The sequence below is a fragment of the Eurytemora carolleeae genome, unplaced genomic scaffold, assembly GCF_000591075.1.
Source record: "Eurytemora carolleeae unplaced genomic scaffold, Eaff_2.0 scaffold64, whole genome shotgun sequence".
NCBI lineage: Eukaryota > Metazoa > Arthropoda > Copepoda > Calanoida > Temoridae > Eurytemora > Eurytemora carolleeae.
This window is the reverse complement of record NW_019396205.1, coordinates 502521-523586: the sequence shown is the minus strand read 5'-3', so window position 1 is coordinate 523586 and position 21066 is coordinate 502521. Positions and strand designations below refer to the sequence as shown.

Here is a 21066-nt window from a genome sequence, read left to right as displayed (position 1 = left end):
AGCATGACGCTAAACCTTCAAGGTCGGATTGTACATATTAGGAAAGTGAGTAAAAACATTATGTTTGTTGATATTATGATATCTGCACCCTCTGAGCGAGACAAAAGAAATAGTTTGATTTTTAAGTTTTGGGAATATCCTGAGCTTAGGAATAAATGTATTCGAGGAGAGAATAAACTCCATGCCGGAGATATCATATCCTGCTCCGGAGCCTGGGACAAAGAAAAATTCTCCGTCCAGGACTATTCTTTCATAGAAAGATGGAGTGATAGCTCCTTCGGAGACAGTTTTACTCCGATTCCTCCGGATTCCTCCAACTCGGAGGTAAGAAAGGATTTACCCTGTAAGTTCTACGTGAATACTGGACAGTGTGTCGTGGAAAATTGTGTTTTCAAACATCCTGCCAATCTGCAGGAATCCAGGAGGGAATTTCTCTCCGCTAAATCTGAACGAAGGATCCGAGTACATGAGGAACAGTTCTCTGGAGCGGAACTTCAGTCCTCCTGCAAGAGAGCGGAACTGTTCAGAAGCTGGATTCTCCAGACCTACGGGAGAGAGTACCTGAGCTCCGGGACTATCCTAGATATTGCAGGAGGACGGGGGGATCTATCCTTTGAGCTCGGGGTTCAGGAGAACCTGGTCTGTGAGATCGTTGATCCTAGACCAACCAAACTCAAGAGATGGCAGGCAAACATAATCAAGAAAACAGGAAAGAGTCTCCCAGCTCATCACGCAGAATTTTTTGATCCTCAGTTCTTCAAGAAAACAAAATTAGACCCAACGAACATTCGTTTAGTTATAGGTATTATTTTGATCATTTTTCATTCTAACATCTGGGAAAAATAAATTATTTTAAGAGAGGGGGATGATTTTTCAAGAAAATAGACCACCATGTCAGTTTTCTATAGTTTTTGAAAATGAAAAATGACTATCTAGGGATGCATCCTGACGAGGCAACCGAGTCTATTGTTAATACAGCTCTTCTACACAATCTTCCTTTTGCCGTGGTTCCCTGCTGTGTATTCTCTGCTCTCTTCCCAGACCGGAAACTCAGATCCGGACTTGAACCAACCCAATACCAAGATTTTTGTACTTATCTCACGGAGAAAAGTGACAAAATAAAAACTGCACATTTACCTTATATAGGGCGCAACATGATTCTGTTTTCGCTGCCCGGTCTCTAAACATGATTTCCTACATAACCTTGAGTTCACGCCTTTTTCATTTTTTTACTCGTAATTTTTTCAGAGAAAATGTCGGAATATAATGGCTGCCATATGTATGATGAGAACGGAGAGGAGATAAACCGTCCGGCCACTGACGTCTTTGAAATTGAGGATTTTACCGCGGCCACTGAATGGGAGAATTTTATGGATCAACTCGAGAATATTTTACGCGGATGGAAGCTCTGCGGGGGCCGGAATAATACTAAACATAAAATTACATCAAGGTATAAAAACTTGTAACCAGTACTTAGGATCCGGATCCGCAAGATTTTGGCTTTCTGGAGCCGGATCCAAGGGGTAAAATATCAACCAAAAACTGAAAAAAAAAACTTTTTTACTCCTAAAACCCAAATCTGATTTTTTGAAAAAAGAGAGATTATAAAAATTTCCTCATTTCTGAATGGTTCATCAAGTTTTAGGATAAAAATAAGCGAAAAAAAATAAAACAGAAAGAACCCGTGGCAAGTAAGACATTTTGTAATATCTCTTTCAATATTAATAGCAGCCGGTTCTATTTTTGAATCTAGACTCATAAATCATAGGATCAAAATTAAATGGATCCTAAGCACTGCTTGTAACACTATTATTTTGGTTCGCAGTTCGATGAAGTTTTTGGACTAAATCTTTACTATAATCTTAAAAAACTAGAACCTTCGAGATACAGAGAAAGTTCAAAAACTTTACAACACGTCGTGCCAAAATAATAGTGTTACAGGAAATGTTAAGAAATATTTGTGTACGTATTTGTTCGGATGCAATGAATATTTCTAGATATAATAAGCTTTAAAAAAAAAATAAAGTTAATTTGAATTTTATTTTAATTTTTTTTCAATTCCAAAAATATTCTAAATGTTTTTTTGAAAAAAAAAACGTTAAACAATGAAACTTTTTAGCACCGTTATATAATGTGCAGCTAATTTATCTAGGGTCAATAAGTTATCTTATTCTATGATTGTTAAGGGTTGAGTGGAGACATGAGAGCTCTGAGTTATCATATTTAAATTTTCCTTTCTCTGTCAACTATTATAGAAGAGTTCCAGTCGGCAGCCGGGTAATTATAGGATTTTTTCACTTTAAGTTTTTTTATATAAAATGGCTGTTTTTGTTTATAAAATAGCAGTATAAAGTTTCAAGGTACAAGATGGGAGTTTCTTGAAACCCCTCTTAATTCGCAGTGCAAATCCTTAAATTAGGGTTTGTCTCAGGGTTATAATTTTCGGTCACATAATTCACGCTTTTTTTTTGTTAATAATTGATAACCACGTGTTTTTAAAATAAATGTTATATTTTTGAGGGACTATAAGCGTAATTTCATATGACACTCCATGCAAAGATAGCAATGCCCGATTCACAATAGTATTCTCAAAAGCTATGTCTGGACAAGTATGAATTAAATATCAATATTAATAATTTTAAAAACTGATTATTTTCAATTGTGGTTTCTCTGACTTGCGTTTGTCTATTGTCTACTGCAAGAAAACATATAGGAATGATCAGAATTGATTGGTACCGTTGTGAATCGGGCATGGCCATCTTTGCATAGAGGGTAAATTGAAAGTACGCTTACAGTCCCTTTAGTAATAATTGTTTAGACAACTACACCTGAACCCTCTACAGAGGGGAATTCAAATGACAGGGAAGCTTAAAATATTTTAAATCAAGGAAAGTAACAGTAGTGATTATTGCATTGTGTGTATTGAGTGTATTAACTGCGATGTTTCTTTCGACCTTCGCACGTCCACTAAACTAAACTTCTGACCTACCGGCACGTGGTTTTACTCCTAGCCGTGGCGCTCGGCTCAGAAATTTCTTGGCCGAATCTAATCTTCAAATAAATAAAATAAACAGCCGGCATAGGTCGGATATTGCAGCAGGTTAGAAGTTCAGGGAAAGCTGCGTAATGCGTATAGTCGATGTAACATTACCAAGTATTTAAAACCAAGTTCTTAAATTTATTATCAAAGCTTTGTATAAAGTACTGAGAGCTGTGTGATGGAAGATTTATCCTCCGGGTTCGGAGATTTCTCCTTCTCCGGTCCAATTCCTTCAACACTATTCGGTCTAACGTAAGAACAACAAAATATTTAATATTAAATCAGAAACATGTACTTGTCTTGTTGTTTAACTAAGCAGATTACTTTTATATCATTTTGTAGATTTTTTTCTGTAAATATTCGTATTTTTATGGAGGTCAGAGGTCTAACGGGAAATGTAAAATCATAATCTTGTATTAAAGATCGGGCTGAAAACTATTTTAAATAACTTGGTCGTTTGTTATAATATAGTTATTTTTAAAAAATTATTTCTTTTATTTAGGGAGTTTTTGGTTATTAGCCCGGGTGGAAGGGAGATCCTTGGTAATGAAACTAGAGCAGGACAGGTCAGTTATCATTTTTAACATCCCTAGTCACACAATTATTTTGCATTCCTGCTTTGGATCCATCTATACTTTTAGTGAAAATAAGCTTAATAGTCCCGGTTTGCGCTGGGTCAAAAGCTTAAGTCAGATCAAGAGCTGACATGGTTTTTAGAATGTGTTTAGATATTTTTACTGATGTTTCAACGTCTCAACTTTTTCAACAAATATGATATTTTTTCTAGATTGTTTGTCGGCAATTTCTTCGAGCAGCAACAACAAATATATTAATTTTTCTTCAGATTGTTGGTGCTGTTAATGTCGCTTTGCATAATACTGGCTGCCCAGTTCCTGTACTTATACAGGTACAGTGCAGTACATCAAAGTTCATGTAGTACAGTTCAATTTAGGACATTTCAAGAAAGTACAGTAAGTTCGGTACAGTACAGTACAGTACAGTTATGAATTCGCTGTACCAATTTCTTCGTTTAGACTAATTCATATTAAATAAAAGATATTTTTTCTTCAAATTCTTCACACCACTTATTATTTCAGGTTATGGAGCCGAGTAAAAATCTTTATGTTGGGACTGCTATTTCAAAAAACTGCAGGAAATTCCGAGAGAACTTACAGTTAATAATCTTGCATACAGTTGCTTATGTCAAAGACTAATTTGATTCATCTATATTGATATTTATTAATGATATTCAACCCGGAGTTTTCCATAGAACCGAGTTTTCCAGCGTCTTGTTGAATAGACGACCTGGTCACGTGACTCATTTGACCGGCCTGCTCCAGCTGTTTAAAAACCGAATATCTAACCCACTTCCCGTAGAAATCAGTCATGTCACATGCAGTGTCAGATTCAGCTACGAACTAGAGGGAGGAAGCATTTCATTTTTGTGCTTGATATTTTTTACAACAAAAATTTAATTGGATTGTCTAACTATAAATGGTTTAGATGGATTTAGTCAATGTTTAAATATTCACCTTATAATGTTGAAAAAATCAACAAATCAAAAATTTAAGCATCCATGAAAGACAAAAAATCAATGTTAATTGGAGGTGGTCTGAAATGTCAAATAAAATTATTTTGTTATGGAATAATGTTCCGATGTGTCAGGACTGGGCGGAATACTACTGGAGTATATCTCCTCCGGACCTGGATCTCTACTCCGTATCCGGAGATACAGATTTCATCCAGCTCCGGGAACTTCAATTTGGATGCGTCTCCGATCCCGTAGCCGGGCTCAACCTTCACACTACCTGGAGAGACCTTAGGTACCCGCTAACTGGAACTTCATTGAAGAGAAAAAAATTGATCAAAAATGTGAAGCTTAAATTTCATAAGGATAAAAAAAAGAATAAAGTAATAACATTAGCTAAATTCAGAAAAAGGCTACTTTTTTCATTATAAAAGACTCTATGCAATTATAATAGAAATATAAATAGATAGAAAAACTTGTACAATTAAATAGACAGTTGTTGTTGACATTTAAGTGAGGAGTTGATCGTGGATAACTCAGTTCATTCTGATCTGGATCCTCTTGAGGCCCCGGAATGGTCAATATCTATCGCTATGCAGGTTAATCTTAAATTTACTCACAATCCCTTCTTTTTCATGCAATGATCTCTGCCTGTCAAGCTAATTCCTCTTTTTTGTTTTAAATAAAAATGATGATTGATTAGTAAAGCCATTTTCGAGTTATAAAGTAGTCTTCAGTAATACGCTAATAAACCAGACTTTATTGAAGATAATCTCTGAACATTGCAAAGTTTTCTGAATTTGGAGAATTTTATTTGGTCAAAAACGACCTAATTGTCAATGGTTTGATATTTATTACGTTAAATATTGATTAAGATAAGATAAGATAAAGTTTATTGCTAAAATACATGTATCTGTGTACAGAACGAGTTTACTATTACAAATTGATGATTATATTAACAGTACAAGTATAAAGCAATTAGGTGGAAAATAGCTCTTGGATTGGTGAATTGTGTGCTCTTATTTATTTGATAAATTTATTTCAGGATAAACCTGAATGTTTACTGGCTAAGCATGTAGCAGCAGTACTTGAGTTGGGACATGATACAAGATCAGTCAAGAACCTTCTCGGAGATATGATGGAGAGTTCAGAGTCCAACGCGGAGAATGTATCCGGTCTGTTCGATAAACTGTCTGGTGCTCAAGTGCCTAGTGTATCTTCATATTCGTTAACAGATCTAGCGAAGCAAGTTCGACCTCTGAGGAATAGAACCCCGACCGGAGGCCCTCTTCATCAGAACATTCTAAAATTTGTTTTATCCTACCTTTTCCCAGATGCGGACGAATCATCAAAATATCCCTACTCCGATACTCACCCTGAGTTAACGACAGACCATCTAAAGGAGCATTATCCTAATATTAAAAGTTGTCCTTTTGATGGTTTATGTTGGAGATTAAGTACGACAGTTGCCTGCTGCTTGGGTTGGGCAGGAGTTGCAGGAGTAGCTCATCTCCTTCATGAGTTTTGTCTGGAGTTGAGATACAGATGGGAGAACGGAATTCTTCTCCCAGGTATTCCTCCAGGTCCTCCGGATACAGGAACAGCTCTTCTCAACCAGAAGCTACAGATGCTGAACTGCTGTATAGGACGGAGGAGGAGCACTGGCAATATTACTCCTGAACCTATGGAAACGGAGAAGGAACCCAGCAGTGATACTGACTACGAGGAGGAGTTTTTCGAGTGCGAGGAGGAGGAGGAAGAGAAGAAGGAGAAACCATCAAATTCGCTCCCGGTCTGGGAGACTGCTGAAGGAAGAGAAGACAGGGTTGGAATATTGAGACTACTAAATGATGAGGACTGGTTGTATCGACCTGTTCTCCAGGAACCTGGTCCACTCACCGAGGAGCAACTGGCAGAGCAGGAAGAGGTTCTCATGCAGCTTGGTAGTGATCAGGCTGGGAGCGAGGTCAGAGCTAAACTTCAGTCTGCAAACCTTCTCTCTGATATGGAGAGTTTCAAGGCTGCTAATCCAGGTTGTAGTTTGGCGGATTTTGTAAGATGGCATAGTCCGCGGGACTGGGAGGACGGAGAAGGACTCTCAGCCAGGATGAAACAATCTGGGAATATGTGGACAGATCTCTGGGAACAGGTCAGTAAATAATTGGTATGACCTTAGAGATAAGGTATAGGGTTGAAATGAATGTTCTTAGCCCAATTTTCCATGGCCAGCTCAAGGGAAAAAAATTAGACCGATAACTTTAATAGTTTGGGTGCTAGGGAGGGTGAAAAAATGCCTAAAAAGCTAAAAAAAAAAATGAAAATAATTTTTTTTTGTTTTAAACAAATATCGAAGTGTGACACATGTTTCTTCATGCATTTTTAAAGTACCGTGCATGTGTGTATACTGTACACTAGTGTGTAATATTCTTATGTCGAAAGATTATATAAAAAAGGGATATTGGGAATCAAGGAATTCTTAATAAATTTGTTATATCGATATGACGAAGCTCTTCGCTCATATTTGGACGTAGGTGACAAAATAAAAAAAATCGAAACATTTTTTTAATTCGAAAAACTCTGGGTTTTTTATTCCAATTTTATTTTCCATCAATTATTAAATCTTTCCAGAAATTTCAAAGCTTTGCTTGGAATAAATGTAAAATATGATTTTAACTTGTAATTACATTTTGAACATTCAACAAACTTTCGGTACTGAAAGGACCATTATTATTATTATTATTATTACACTTTTTTCCTTAACAACAAAAAACATTAAAAAAAAACTATAAAGATAACCTGTGGGTAATTGCATTCTAGGATATTTAAAATTTATTTATGTTTTGAATAACCAGTTCCAATATTAGGGTTCTACAATGTCCTGAGTCCGCTGCACTTCCAGATATTCATCATAAAGAGACAGCCTCTAGGATCTGCTCTATGTCCAAACTACTCTGTCTTCCAGAGGTTAGCTTTATCATTATTGATGTTTTTCACAGTTATACATATTATGCTGCATCAACTATTGAGACTCTTTCCATCCTACTTGTACTTTGTAGTATTTTGTAGGTTCCATAGCTTCTGGTTGTAGATGTAAATTAATGTATATAGTTAGTGGTTGGTTTTGCATGGTTTACTGCTACTTATTGTTCAATATATGTGAGAAATTGCTGCATTTACAATCTACATTGAACATGTTTTCAAAATATTAAATCTTCTGAGCTGGGAACTTTCAAATTGGATACCCTTAATTCCGATCGCTTTATCTGAATATCATGTAGACACTTTTTTTTAACTTTAATAATTCATTTTAATTAAATTTTACAATATTTTTAAATTTCAGTATGATATTAGATGGAAACATTTTGAGACCTCTATATTTCTTGATTTTCATTCTTTCTTCTTGATCGTCCATTCCTTGTCCATCCTTCAATCATACTTTGGCTAATTTTGAAAATAAGAATAAATTACACTTATCAGGATACAAACTAAAGATTATCAGGATACAAACTAAAGATTATCAGGATACAAACAAAAGATTAAATTAATATTGTATTTATAAAAAGAGGAGATTGTGGCGCCCCTGTTGGATTCCTGGAATGCAGTACACAGCATGCTCCATACTTCATATGTATTTTCTTGTATAAATACTTTGTTAGATAAATAGATATTCAGTTAGCTTTGACTACTCATTCTTACTTATTCATGTTTATTAGCACCCCACTAAAAGATCAAGCATTGACTTCCATAAACACAATTTTAAAGTTTTCAGCTCTGGTGTAATATTTTAGTTGTTGAATATTGTAGGTGAAGCACTATCGTGGAAATATAAATCTCGAGGATTTCTGTGCCCGGGACAAGGACGGATGGAAAGCTCTGGAACTCCTCACTACAGCAGAACTAGGAATATCCAGACTTCTCTCTCTCCGGAGAAAATTCCAGTACGATCTGACCGTGGCGGAGGGGGCGGAAAAGCAGGACGCTATGGAGGAGATGGAGAGGTTTATCCAGAGTTTATGTAGATGTGGAGAGGTAAGGGTACCCGGAGCAGCTAGAGGTCCGGCAGGACGGTTAATTCAAGCTCTTTTCCGGGAGAGTAATCAGATAAATCATCCTCGACCTTCAGGTCTTCCTCCTCCCGTCGTTAAACAGTTTACTCTCAGGGAGGTTTAGCATCAGATGCATTTTTTTATAAAAACATTTTTTTATTTTTTACAAAATTAAATTCAACTAGATAGATTCCATTTCAGGCAAATTATTTATTAAAACTAAAATTAATAACGATTTAAAAACCGGTCTTGTATCACTATAATCTCCATAGGAGGGGCTTATTCATTTAGTGTTCTGTCAAGTTTTGCCTTGTATAGTCTGTAGATGTACTATACACATCGCTCTAGCTGCTTAAAAGTTGGCCCGGAACTTGAACAGTAGTTTACAGTACTATAAGACATAGACCAAAATTTATTCTTAAAACAATAACGATATAATTTTCCTGTTTTCCCTGTATCTAATATTGTAACGATGTTGAACCTGGTTTAGATGTGTATCTGGGAGACCTCTTCCCTCCTCCCGTCCTACTCCGCAGCGTCTTTATGCAAGGTTCAGCTCCGGAGAGTTTAGACTCACTGGAGCTTACACTCTGGATAGACAATATTTATAATCAATTCTAACCATCTTAATCCAAGTTTCATTCAGAATGCTTAAAAGACTGGTCGCAAAAAAGGTATGGGATAAATCCTGATAAAAATAAGTTTTTATTTATATCCATTTTTTGTCAAGAGAAATTTAAATAATCTTTCTTATCTTTACGGACACCTAACCAACATCTCTCATAAGAGAGAACTTGATTTGTCCCTCTGCGAGTCTGCATAGACATCAGGTTGAACTGAAAAAGAATCCATTAAATTATGTTTTAGCCAAATTTTTGCGATCAATATATTTTATTTTAGTATTAATTATCTTTTACTTTTAATATATATCCTTAATTGAATTTCATGATCTTCCTACAACTAAAATATAGAATTTATGTGATAAATATGTGATCTTTAATTTCCTAGTATATATTAACGTAATTTGTAATGTCTTTCTTATTATGTCTAAAACTTTAAAGATTAAAATATTTCTCAACTTTGCATTTGAAAATATGTAGATGTATGGTTGAGGGTGTAGGGTGAACTTTGCTCTGCGTGTATGCAGACAGTCAATGTTGTTTATTGAGGTTAGATACACGGGATGCGCTCCAATGTTCGAACAATTTCGTGTCCACAGCAATGGACAGTTAAAACCTCATATGACGTAACTGAGTATTGGCGGAAGTTGAAGTGACAACGTTGCTGGAGTCCATTGCTATGAAGACGACATTGCATGTACATTGGAGCACATCTAGAGTATCTAACCATAATAAACAGCCTTGGTAGACAGTATACAGGGTACTGAGTATACCTAGTTGATATCTGATCTGATTCCTAGGATTAATTATGATAAGGTTCAGGTTCCCAGGACGTATCCAGGGTGGGGTCAGGACCCTACAATATTTTCTAGGTTAAGAAAACGTCCGAACCTTCGTATCTGTCAATTCTTAATCATGCAAAGCAGCGGGCTCTATACCGTGCATGTGTGTATACTGTACACTAGTGTGTACAGTGTACACGTAAATTGTACTTCACAGTTATGTACTAATACTTTATTTTTATTTTAATATTCTCGCTGGAGTATAAGTATGACTCATAAACCAAAAAATTACATTTTCAAATTATACAGAAATCAGAAATACTTTCGCCTTTTTATGCTGCGTCAAAGTTCTTAATGAAATGAATTATTTAGATTTCATTCAATTCTTTTTCTAAAATTGCTTTACAGTCAAATATATATTCTATTTAAGTATGAAACAATAATTATTAAATATTTCAGAAAATTAAACAATGTCGCTGGAGAACAAACTTCAAGAGGTATGCTCGTACAATTACAGATTGAAGGGACTGTTAATGGAATTTCAAGTGACCACCCATGCAAAGATGGCAATGTCCGATTTGCAACGGTACCTCTTAAAGCTTTGTCTGATAAAGTATGAATCCATGTTTTTTTTTCTTCTCCAACCTGTATTTTGTTGCGTGTTTCCTTTGAGAATGACTTGCGCATTTCTTGCTTATAAGAATCAATGGAGAACTCGTCAGAATTAAACACTTTTTGAGTAAAAACAATGGTATCTTCCACATTTTTGATCAGTTTAAGGTTTCAAGTGTACCTTTGTAAAGAGGACATTGCCGTTTTTGCGTCACATGAAATTACGCTTATAGTTTTCTGTATTTCTAACCTAATTTTTACTGTGAGATTAAGATGTCTTTTTAAACTTTTATTTGTCAACTTTACTTCTAAATATTTGTATATTTTTTATCATCATTGAACCTCCCTTTGTTCTTTTTACTTTTTGAGTTTTTTATCTGCTTTGATATTGAATAAAAGACTGTTAAAACGCTTCAAACCATTTTATGTCTAGATAGCTTTTGCCTTTATCGTTTATTATTAAATTCATTTACATTCACCCTATTCCCGTACTGAATCTCCTCTAATTTTTATCTTTCAATACAGAGAATTTAGACTCTTTATACAAAAATGTAATTTTAAAATATCACATTTGAAAGCTCTTTTAGATGAAAAAGAAAACTTACCTTCATATACAATACATGCGATATTTTGTGCAACTATCATTTTTAAACATAGTTCAAACTGAAGACCCTCCATTTGTATCATGTCCGATTCACATCGGTACCCTTAAACCTTTTCCTGATCAAGGACTCACATCTGTATCCTTAAACCTTTGTCTGATCAAGGATTCACATCTGTACCCTTAAACCTTTTCCTGATCAAGGATTCACATCTGTATCCTTAAACCTTTGTCTGATCAAGGATTCACATCTGTACCCTTAAACCTTTTCCTGATCAAGGATTCACATCTGTACCCTTAAACCTTTGTCTGATCAAGGATTCACATCGGTATCCTTAAACCTTTGTCTGATTAAGGATTCACATCGGTACCCTTAAACCTTTGTCTGATCAAGGATTCACATCGATATCCTTAAACCTTTGTCTGATTAAGGATTCGCATCGGTATCCTTAAACCTTTGTCTGATCAAGGATTCACATCGATATCCTTAAACCTTTGTCTGATCAAGGATAAATTGAAATTATGTTTATAATCCTTTTAATTTAAATGTGTTCTGTCCAGGTTGAGTCTGATATCTCCGAGCTTAAATCCTTACTGGAGAAGGCAACCAGGCATAAGGTAGGAATATACGGCGCTAATATCACATTTTCTAATTGAATTAGATAATCACAAAAATCCGCACAAAAGAGTGGAAATTTGCAATAAATGTTATAACCAATTGGTACTGTTTTGACTTCAAAAATTCAAATAATTGGCCAACATTTTTTGTTATATTTCATTTAATTTTTAAAGATCTTTATAAGATTTTGGAAAACAATAGAATAAAGATTTTTTAATAATTTTTCGAAAAACTCAATTTTTTGGAACAAATTTGGTTTCGCGGATTATTTTTTTAACGTTCCAAAAATATTTTGAAATTTTTTATCACATTTAATTTTTTTATCCCTAAATTACAAACAAAACAAAAAGTTTGAAAAATTTGTCATAAACATCGATAATCCATTTTCTTACTCATCCTGTATCATCCTGTATACTTTTTAATATTTATTGTTAATTACTATTATTATTCTTCTTAAAATTATACACCTAGGTGAAGGAGTTGCTTTCTGCAGATGTTGGTCGTCTTGAGACTGATCAGCGCAAGTACGTTCTTTATAATAATTTGAAATTTTCCCGGTTAAAAGAAAGTATACACGAAAAAATATAATATGGATCTGGTTCAGTTTGTGATTTCGTAATGCGACATTAATAAAACGCCTTTCCCTTAGGTGTAAATACCGGGTTAAAATTGCACTTAAAGGGACTGTAAAGGAAAAATGAATGGGGGTTTAGGCTGAAACCTGAGAATCTCTTCTATCTGATGTTCCTGTCTCGAGAAATTGATATAACACTGTGTCAAAATTATACCAAAACGTATATATGTAAGATTTTGTATAAGATTCGTAGAATTAAACATATAATTTTCAACAAATACGCAACCAATTTGAAAACAACAATATCCCAGAGGATCCTGAGAAACTCAGGTTTGCTCCTTTTATTATTAAAATTTAATAATTTTTCATTTTGATAGATATAATTAATATCATTATTTACACGTCCAGATTATTTGACCAGAACTCCAACCAATGGCAGTGCAGTGTTCCGTCAGTATCACATGACCAGTATACTGCATTGCTATTGGAGGGAGTTCTGGCCACATGAAACGTACTTTTATCTTACATATTTACGTTTTGGTGTAATTTTGACACAGTTTTGTGTCAATTTTTCGAGACAGGAACATCAGAAAGGTGTCTTTAAGGTCTTGATCAACTCCTGAGCTTTTCAGGTTTCAGCCTATACCCCTTTAATTTTTCCTTCACAGTCCCTTTAAAGGGATTGTGAACGTAATTTCAAGAGATTCTTTAAGTGTCAAATTCACAAAGTTACCTTTAAAAGCTTTGTCCAATCAAGTATGAGTCCGATATCCATGTTTTTGTTTCTAAAACCCTAATCAATTAAGAAATTAGCATAATATGCACTTCAACCTAAAAAAAACACTATTGATCAGATTATTGCAGTTTTAATGGTACTGTTGTATATCGGGCATGCACCTCTTTCTTAAATAAGGGTTACTTGAAACAAAAACATCAGTCCTTTTAAAACAGATTTTTGTTAATTACTTGAAACAAAAACATCAGCCCTTTTAAAACAGATTTTTGTTAATTACTTGAAACAAAAACATCAGCCCTTTTAAAACAGATTTTTGTTAATTACTTGAAACAAAAACATCAGCCCTTTTAAAACAGATTTTTGTTAATTACTTGAAACAAAAACATCAGCCCTTATAAAACAGATTTTTGTTAATTACTTGAAACAAAAACATCAGCCCTTTTAAAACAGATTTTTGTTAATTACTTGAAACAAAAACATCAGCCCTTTTAAAACAGATTTTTGTTAAAAATGTTTTTTATCATCGAAAGTTTTAGAATTTGATTCTTTTCACTTTGATCAAAAAAGATAAAAAATTTATGTAATATAATTTTAGAAAAATCTTGATTTCTTTTATGATAATATTTTTACGTAATATCATGACAAACCTATTTTTTTCATTGTTTTTAGTTTGAAAGCTGAGATTAAGAAAGCTGAGGCTAGAATTCAGGAACCAGTGTTGATAACAATAATAATAATAATTAATCAATAAACAAATTTTGAATAAAAAGACATTTTAATTTTATAGATGGCCATTAGGTGTGAGACAATTTTCTGAAATCATCTTCCAAAATAGAATTCTTGTAGGAATTCTAATACATTTTTTCACAAATTAAAACCGGGGTTTCTTATAAATAGAAATGAAAAAAATCACTGGTAAAATTGTAAATAAAAAGTTTTAAGTGCAATAAGTAATTTTTTTTATAATTGCTTTAATATTGGTAATATCTGGGTGAGAAGGAGAATAAAGCAAAAACCTGCCCAGAAATACAGATCAAAGATTACTGTAAGTATGACCATAGGTTTATACAGGAACTAATTATTTACCTCAAACTTTAGGTTTATAATTTTTATATCCGTGCAAATTGATGTCGTAGACCTTTGCTATTTCAAATACGAATTTTTATAGATCATGAAAAATTAAGTTTTAAATTCGTTTACACAATGAGTTGCAAAGATATAGGGTTTTGAAATAAATGTTGAAGCAAGCGTTCAGTTTCTTTGTTAATTAGGACAAATCCTGATATTTTTTAGTTTCATAATCCCAGGGATTTAAATTTGACATAAAACCGGTTGACAATTTCTTCATATTCAATAGTTAACGTTTTTTTTGAGAATGCAAATCCGGATCTCTTTTGTCCGTATCTGTAGTATTGTTGTTTTTTCGAAGATCGCAACCTTTTTTAGTTTTATTCCCTTCAAAGATCACTAATCCATATCTTTTCAAAGATTGCTAATACATAACTTTTGTGGTACAAAATTTCAATAATGAGATATTGCGAAATATGAGTATGTAGTTTATCGCTTGAAATGATAAATATCTGCTGTTCAGCTTGATATCGTGTCTAAAAGTTCCGACCTAAAGTTCAAGTTTTCCCCTGTTGCAGCTTGGGATCAGAGTGAAAAGTTCGTAAAACTTTATCTGACTGGACTACAAGGATTGGGAGAGCTGAACCCGGAGAATATCAAGGTCTCGTACACGGAGCAGTCACTAACTGTTAGGTAGGAACAATTTAAATTATACATTTCTAGAATACATTTATCCTAGAATCTAACAATATCATATTTAACTATATTTCTAATTCAAGTTCTTGATACAGTAATAAACATAAAACAGTGGAATGATGGCATCGTCTATCTTTTGTATTTTCTAATTGTAAATTCTTCATTTCTTCAGACATCCCCTGATGTTGGAGTATACGTCAGCAATAACAATTACGGGTCAATTTGTTTGAGGTTTTCCTTTAAAAATCATGCAAATTATTTTCTTGTATTTTTATTATTTTGCATATAGCTAGCATGTAATGAGAAAACAGTAAATCAAAAATTTCCGACTCCTGTCACTTGTTTATGAGCTACGTCCTCCGAAAGTTTTGGCCAATGGGCCGAAAATAGCCTCGAGGCCAGAATACATGCACCTTAGATTTTTAATTTAATGTTTTCTCATAATATCCAACTGTGTGCAAAATCTTAATAAAACATATGGCATTGACTTCCACGAGGTGGCTGACTTGATAAAGAATGACCCTGACAAATCACAAGAACAATGACGATATTAAATTAAATGGGTTTTTCAGGATTGAAAGTTTGAACGGGAAAACTCCGCTGTTCAGCATCAACAAAACCTGTCACAAAATATCTCCAGATAAATCCTATTTCAAGGTATGAAGCAAATACCAAACCATACTGTCATACATACTTAACAGTATACAATATACCATACCATACCGTACTATACAAGTATACAATACCATACCTTACTATACAAGTATACAATACCATACCGTACTATACAAGTATACAATACCATACCGTACTATACAAGTATACAATACCATTCCGTACTATACAAGTATACAATACCATACCGTACTAGTGTTGGGCAATTAATTTCGTTCGTTTTTTATGTTTTTGGACTTTAAAAAAGGTTCTTCTATAAGTCCAAAAACCTTGAAAGTCTTAAAAACAAACAAAACCAAATGCCCAAAATTATACCGTACACTACAATACTGCCAATTTTTCCGTACAATACCTTTATGTCGAGTTATACTATGACCTACCATTGCATGATTACCATTAACACACCATTTAACGCCATGCCACACCATACCCTCACCATACCGTACAATTGAATAATGCAATACCATACCATTCAATACCACACAATACCATATCATACCATTTAAATACAATTAGTGCTTGGAAATAGCGTTGTTTTTGTTACTTTTAAGGTTTTATGACTTATTTTTTTAAGTTCCATGAAAATATTTCCAAACTGTATTCGGTAAAAATAATTGCGTCTTGTGTTAGGGTTAAATGTTGCATAAGGCCAAAAAAATATAATTTATAAAATAGATTTTTTTTATGATTTCAAATTTATCAGAACTATCTTGAGTTCCAAAAACTAACCTTGAGTCTCCTTTCCAACACTAAATATTTTTTTGACTTTAATAATTTATTTTAATTAAATTTTACAATATTTTTAAACATCAATATGATATCAGATGGAAACATTTTGAGACTTCTATATTTCTTGTTTTTCATTCTTTCTTCTTCCAACACTAAATATAATACAATATCAACCAAGTTTAATAATCAATGTATGCCTAGATAAAATCAGATTATCTGCTCGTGTTCCTGAGCAAGCATAACCCAGGCAGTAGTTGGTCTCATATCACCTACGCGGAGAAGGTAATTCATGGCCTTTTTAAAATATAGCTTCATATATTAACTTTCGTAACTTCCATCTGTATATTTTTTTATCTTGTCTGAGCAATATTTAGAAATTATCTAATGATTTCTAGTCATGCCTAAATGCAGAGCCATTTAAATTATATTATAATGTAGATAATTGAAATGATTAGAAAGTACGGAAAGCACAATGTCTGATGTCCGCTGTATTGGTTTAACTTAATCTACTTCAAACGAACCTTATCCTTAAAGATTATAAGGTTTATAATGATAAAAAAAAAAAATTTTAAAAAACCATAATTAAGGCAATAAAGAACAATACTGATTTTGATTTTGATCTTGATGTTTTTCAGTGTGCTGCAGACGCTAAGAAGAGCAGTGAAGGGTTCAATGATAAAGAGGATCCTAGCGCAGGACTTATGAACGTAAGTATTTTGGATAAAAGGAATTAATTAAAAAATTATTTTTCTCTTAAAATGTCGGCTTATTTTCTAACAATTTTAATGAGGTTTCCGAAAGTCCTGATTTGTCTGAATCTGGACAAAAAATGGGTTTCCGTTAATTTCTTCACTATGTTGTGTAGCAACTATTCGAAGTGACCCTCTATTAACATGCTAGACTCACACAGGTGGCATTTATATAGATGTCTGAGCTAATATCCTCGCTTTTATTCTGATCCAGGAGAACCTAAATTCAGATCCAGGGTAACCTGGATTCATAGGATTGTATCTACAAAACTAACTGATCTAATTCAGTAAACTGGGTTTCATAGGATTGTATCTACAAAACTACCTGATCCAATTCAGTAAACTGGGTTTCATAGGATTGTATCTACAAAACTACCTGATCCCATTCAGTAAACTGGGTTTCATAGGATTGTATCTACAAAACTACCTGATCTAATTCAGTAAACTGGGTTTAATAGGATTGTATCTACAAAACTACCTGATCTAATTCAGTAAACTGGGTTTCATAGGATTGTATCTACCAAACTACCTGATCCAATTTAGTAAACTGGGTTTCATAGGATTGTATCCACAAAACTACCTGATTCAATTCAGTAAACTGGGTTTCATAGGATTGTATCTACAAAACTACCTGATTCGATTCAGTAAACTGGGTTTCATAGGATTGTATCTACAAAACTACCTGAAGGTCCAGGAGAATCTGGATTCATATCCAGGATAAAAAAGATTCAGATCCAGGAGAATCTGGATTCAGGTCTAGGAGAAACTAGATTCAGGTCCAGGAGAATCTGGATTCTGATCCAGGAGAACCTAAATTCAGATCCAGGAGAATCTGGATTCAGGTCTAGGAGAAGCTAGATTTAAGTCCAGGAGAATCTGGATTTCGATTCATAAGAAACTAGATTCAGGTCCAGGAGAATCTGGATTCTGATCCAGGAGAACCTAAATTCAGATCCAGGGTAACCTGGATTCAGGTCCAGGAGAATCTGGATTCATATCCAGGAGAATCTGGATTCAGATCCAGGAGAATCTGGATTCAGATCCAGGATAAAAAAGATTCAGATCCAGGAGAATCTGGATTCAGGTCTAGGAGAATCTGGATTCAGGTCTAGGAGAAACTAGATTCAGGTCCAGGAGAATCTGGATTCAGGTCCAGGAGAATCTGGATTCAGGTCCAAGAAAAATTAGATTCAGGTCCAGGAGAATCTGGATTTAGATCCAGGTAAACCTGAATTCAGATCCAGGAGAATCTGGGTTTAGATCCAGGAGAACCTGGGTTCTGGTCCAGGAGAACCTGGGTTCTGGTCCAGGAGAACCTGGATTCAGATCCAGGAGGACGTGGATTCAGATCCATGAGAATCTAGATTCTGATCCAGGAGAATCTGGATTCTGATCTGGAAGAACCTGGGTTCTGTTCCAGGAAAACCTGGATTAGGATCCAGAAAAACCAGGATTCAGATCCAGGAAAACCTGGATTCAGATCCAGGAGGACCTAAATTTAGATTCAGGAAAATCGAATTCAGATCCAGGAAAGTCCGGATTCAGATCCATGAGAACCTGGATCAGACTCGGGAGATCCTGGATTCAGATCCAGGAAGAACCTGGATTAAGATCCTGGAGAACCTAGATACAGACAAGTGTGAACATACTGGTTTAGATCAAGAATTGAAGAATGAGCACCTTAGTAAGTTTGTATATATTCTAGATGATGAAGAAGATGTACAATGAAGGAGATGATGAAATGAAAAGAACCATTGCCAAGGTAGAATTCTATATACAGGGTTTAGAGACGACTGTACGCAGTTTAAACTGACCGTTTCCTTATATTCATGATTCCCTCCAGCTGTAAATTTGTTGCTTTTTTCGCCACATCATTAATAAGTCATAAAAAGACTACATTAAGGGCAGAGAACTTAATCTAAGTTAAAAGTTCGTAAAACTGTATCTGACTGGACTAAAAGCATTGGGAGAGCTGAACCCGGAGAATATCAAGGTCTCGTACACGGAGCAGTCACTAACTGTTAGGTAGGAACAATTTAAATTATACATTTCTAGAATTTCTTTTTCTTTTAGTTACTACAATAAAAATAAAAAAATGTTAAGTTGGCGGGTACGTTGAAAGCTGGTTTCTGTTTCTTGGAAAAACTATAAACATTAGCTTTTTTCTTGATTCTCTCCATGCCCATTCCTGTTCTTTAATTATGAAAAAGAATTTTTTAGATACATCTATTTCATAATATCGTCATTGGTCACCATGGACTAATCAGGGCGAGATGCATTCGTTTTCTTCTTTTTTAATTCAAACGTGATTTGATCTAAAACTCAACAATCTGCAAACTTAAGGAGTAGCCTTTTCAGTACGTTTTCATTTAAAACATATTTACCGACAACAAAAAAAATGGAGAGAAGTTTATGTTTATTAGGTCAAATTGTGATCAATAGTCACAACTTTCTGTGATATGGAACGAACTGTTACATCCACGTGTTGGAACTCAGTTATCCACATATTCAATATCCCTTTTTAATCCTTTTTTACCATTAATCTTAATTATTCATTGAAGCCATGCCATCTTGAATTAGAAATATATACAATATATTCCAAGTTTCATCATTTAGTTCTGTTAACACTCGTCCAGCTGTCAAATAAATATAAATAATGATATGTCGTGAGCTTCTACTCGACTCAAGCAAATTGGAAATATTTCTAAAACATTCAAAATTAAGACTACAAAAAAAACGCAATTTTTAAATAAATAACCTATGGCTACAAATTTGTTTCATCAATTTTAAAAAACTTGTTTTTTTTTCTAGGCTTGGACTGAAGGACAGGGAAAGAGGGGTGGAGGAATGCCAGATCTAGATTTTTAAACATGCTTTTTAATATTTCTAAAGTGGAAACCTAAAAACACACTCCATTTTGTAAATTAGTGCAAAGTCATGGTTTAAGCGTGTCTAATATTCTTTTAGAATATATTGCTTTTAAGAAACGGTATTTAGCATGTAAATTCTTATTCCATCCCGTGAATTGTATTTTTGTGATTTTTTTAATAAACATTTTTTAATACATATATCTGTTTACGTTGAATATTAACATACTACACAGAAAGTAAAACATATATTTCAACCCTTTTTAATTGATTAAATTAAGATGGCTAATTCTAAATGCATTTAAAGAAATGTTTTTATTTGTATTTTGTACATCAAAGCGGGTTAAAAACTTAGATAATGATTAGTGCGATTTTAAAGAAATACATTGCCATTTCAGTTTTGAGGCATTATTGAAAAATATTAACGTTATGAAAGTAAATGATACTATCCACTATTTATAGGGCGATAAAAATTGTAAGTATGAAGTGTACAAGTAAGGCCTAGGTCATATATTGAATGGATTCTATTTTATCTATGTTCATTCTCAATTTCCACTCAACGGAGATTATCGAACAAAATTAGTTTTTTTAACATTTAAGCTCACTCGAATATCTTTGAGTCAGGCGGTCCTAAGTTTGAAATTTAAGTACTTTTTTCAAACAAGTGAACAATCTGTTTATTGAATAATGTTTATTTTAAAGCTTGTCGATGTTCATATGCTGAATATATGGTTGTGAGATTATGGTAATGACTATTGAATACATAAAATGTTTTTAAAATGAAAATGCAGAGGCGGATTGATTTCATGTTATCAGACAGTCTTAAGATTCTAAATACATGCACCATGAAAACGCAAGCTGCATGCTGCACATCAGGCAGACTTGTTATGCACAGTGCAAATACGTTTTTAGAATATTCGAGATTTTATCAAATAATTTTAAATGAGCAAAAATGTTAATAAGAAAAGTATTATTGATTGTAACTTAGAATCGAGGTACTCAAGGAAAGTTATTTCAGAGGTGTACGCATTTTGCACTGCTGTGTACTGTCTTTGGGTGGAAAAGTAAACACAAGACGGATGTCACAGTCTAACATGGAATCCATTTTCACAAAAATAATCTAT

The 21066-nt window shown here is 33.9% G+C and overlaps 3 protein-coding genes across 5 annotated transcripts; all 3 read left to right on the top strand.

Moving 5' to 3' along the window:
- On the top strand, positions 1–6744 carry LOC111698121 (rab3 GTPase-activating protein catalytic subunit). Its single transcript, XM_023468370.1, has 12 exons — positions 1–802; positions 937–1450; positions 2187–2277; positions 2819–2862; positions 3203–3292; positions 3543–3606; positions 3885–3947; positions 4138–4193; positions 4311–4464; positions 4706–4863; positions 5083–5167; positions 5614–6744. The coding sequence occupies exons 2-12, from the start codon at positions 1254–1256 to the stop codon at positions 6727–6729; spliced, it is 2118 nt and encodes a 705-aa protein (XP_023324138.1). The 5' UTR covers positions 1–802; positions 937–1253; the 3' UTR covers positions 6730–6744.
- Positions 6745–7411: 667 nt separating this feature from the next.
- LOC111698098 (rab3 GTPase-activating protein catalytic subunit) lies at positions 7412–9699 on the top strand. 2 transcript variants are annotated; one of them, XR_002764471.1, is made up of 4 exons: positions 7412–7532; positions 8373–8728; positions 9105–9288; positions 9515–9699. XR_002764471.1 is itself a non-coding variant. In XM_023468342.1 (3 exons), exons 1-3 carry the CDS (start codon positions 7506–7508, stop codon positions 9223–9225), a joined length of 504 nt encoding a protein of 167 aa, XP_023324110.1. In that variant the 5' UTR covers positions 7412–7505; the 3' UTR covers positions 9226–9508. The 2 variants fall into 2 exon arrangements, 1 of the variants encoding a protein (XP_023324110.1); XM_023468342.1 differs by lacking the exon at positions 9515–9699 and having other exon boundaries at positions 9105–9508.
- A 710-nt stretch (positions 9700–10409) lies between these two features.
- On the top strand, positions 10410–20143 carry LOC111698097 (calcyclin-binding protein). Of its 2 annotated transcripts, none has more exons than XM_023468339.1 (11): positions 10410–10513; positions 11791–11847; positions 12320–12372; positions 13828–13866; positions 14148–14203; positions 14805–14919; positions 15495–15579; positions 16528–16608; positions 16962–17033; positions 18781–18837; positions 19887–20143. In XM_023468339.1, the coding sequence occupies exons 1-11, from the start codon at positions 10487–10489 to the stop codon at positions 19941–19943; spliced, it is 699 nt and encodes a 232-aa protein (XP_023324107.1). In that variant the 5' UTR covers positions 10410–10486; the 3' UTR covers positions 19944–20143. The 2 variants fall into 2 exon arrangements, with proteins under 2 accessions (XP_023324107.1, XP_023324108.1); XM_023468340.1 differs by having other exon boundaries at positions 13828–13867; positions 14158–14203.
- Positions 20144–21066: the final 923 nt, after the last annotated feature.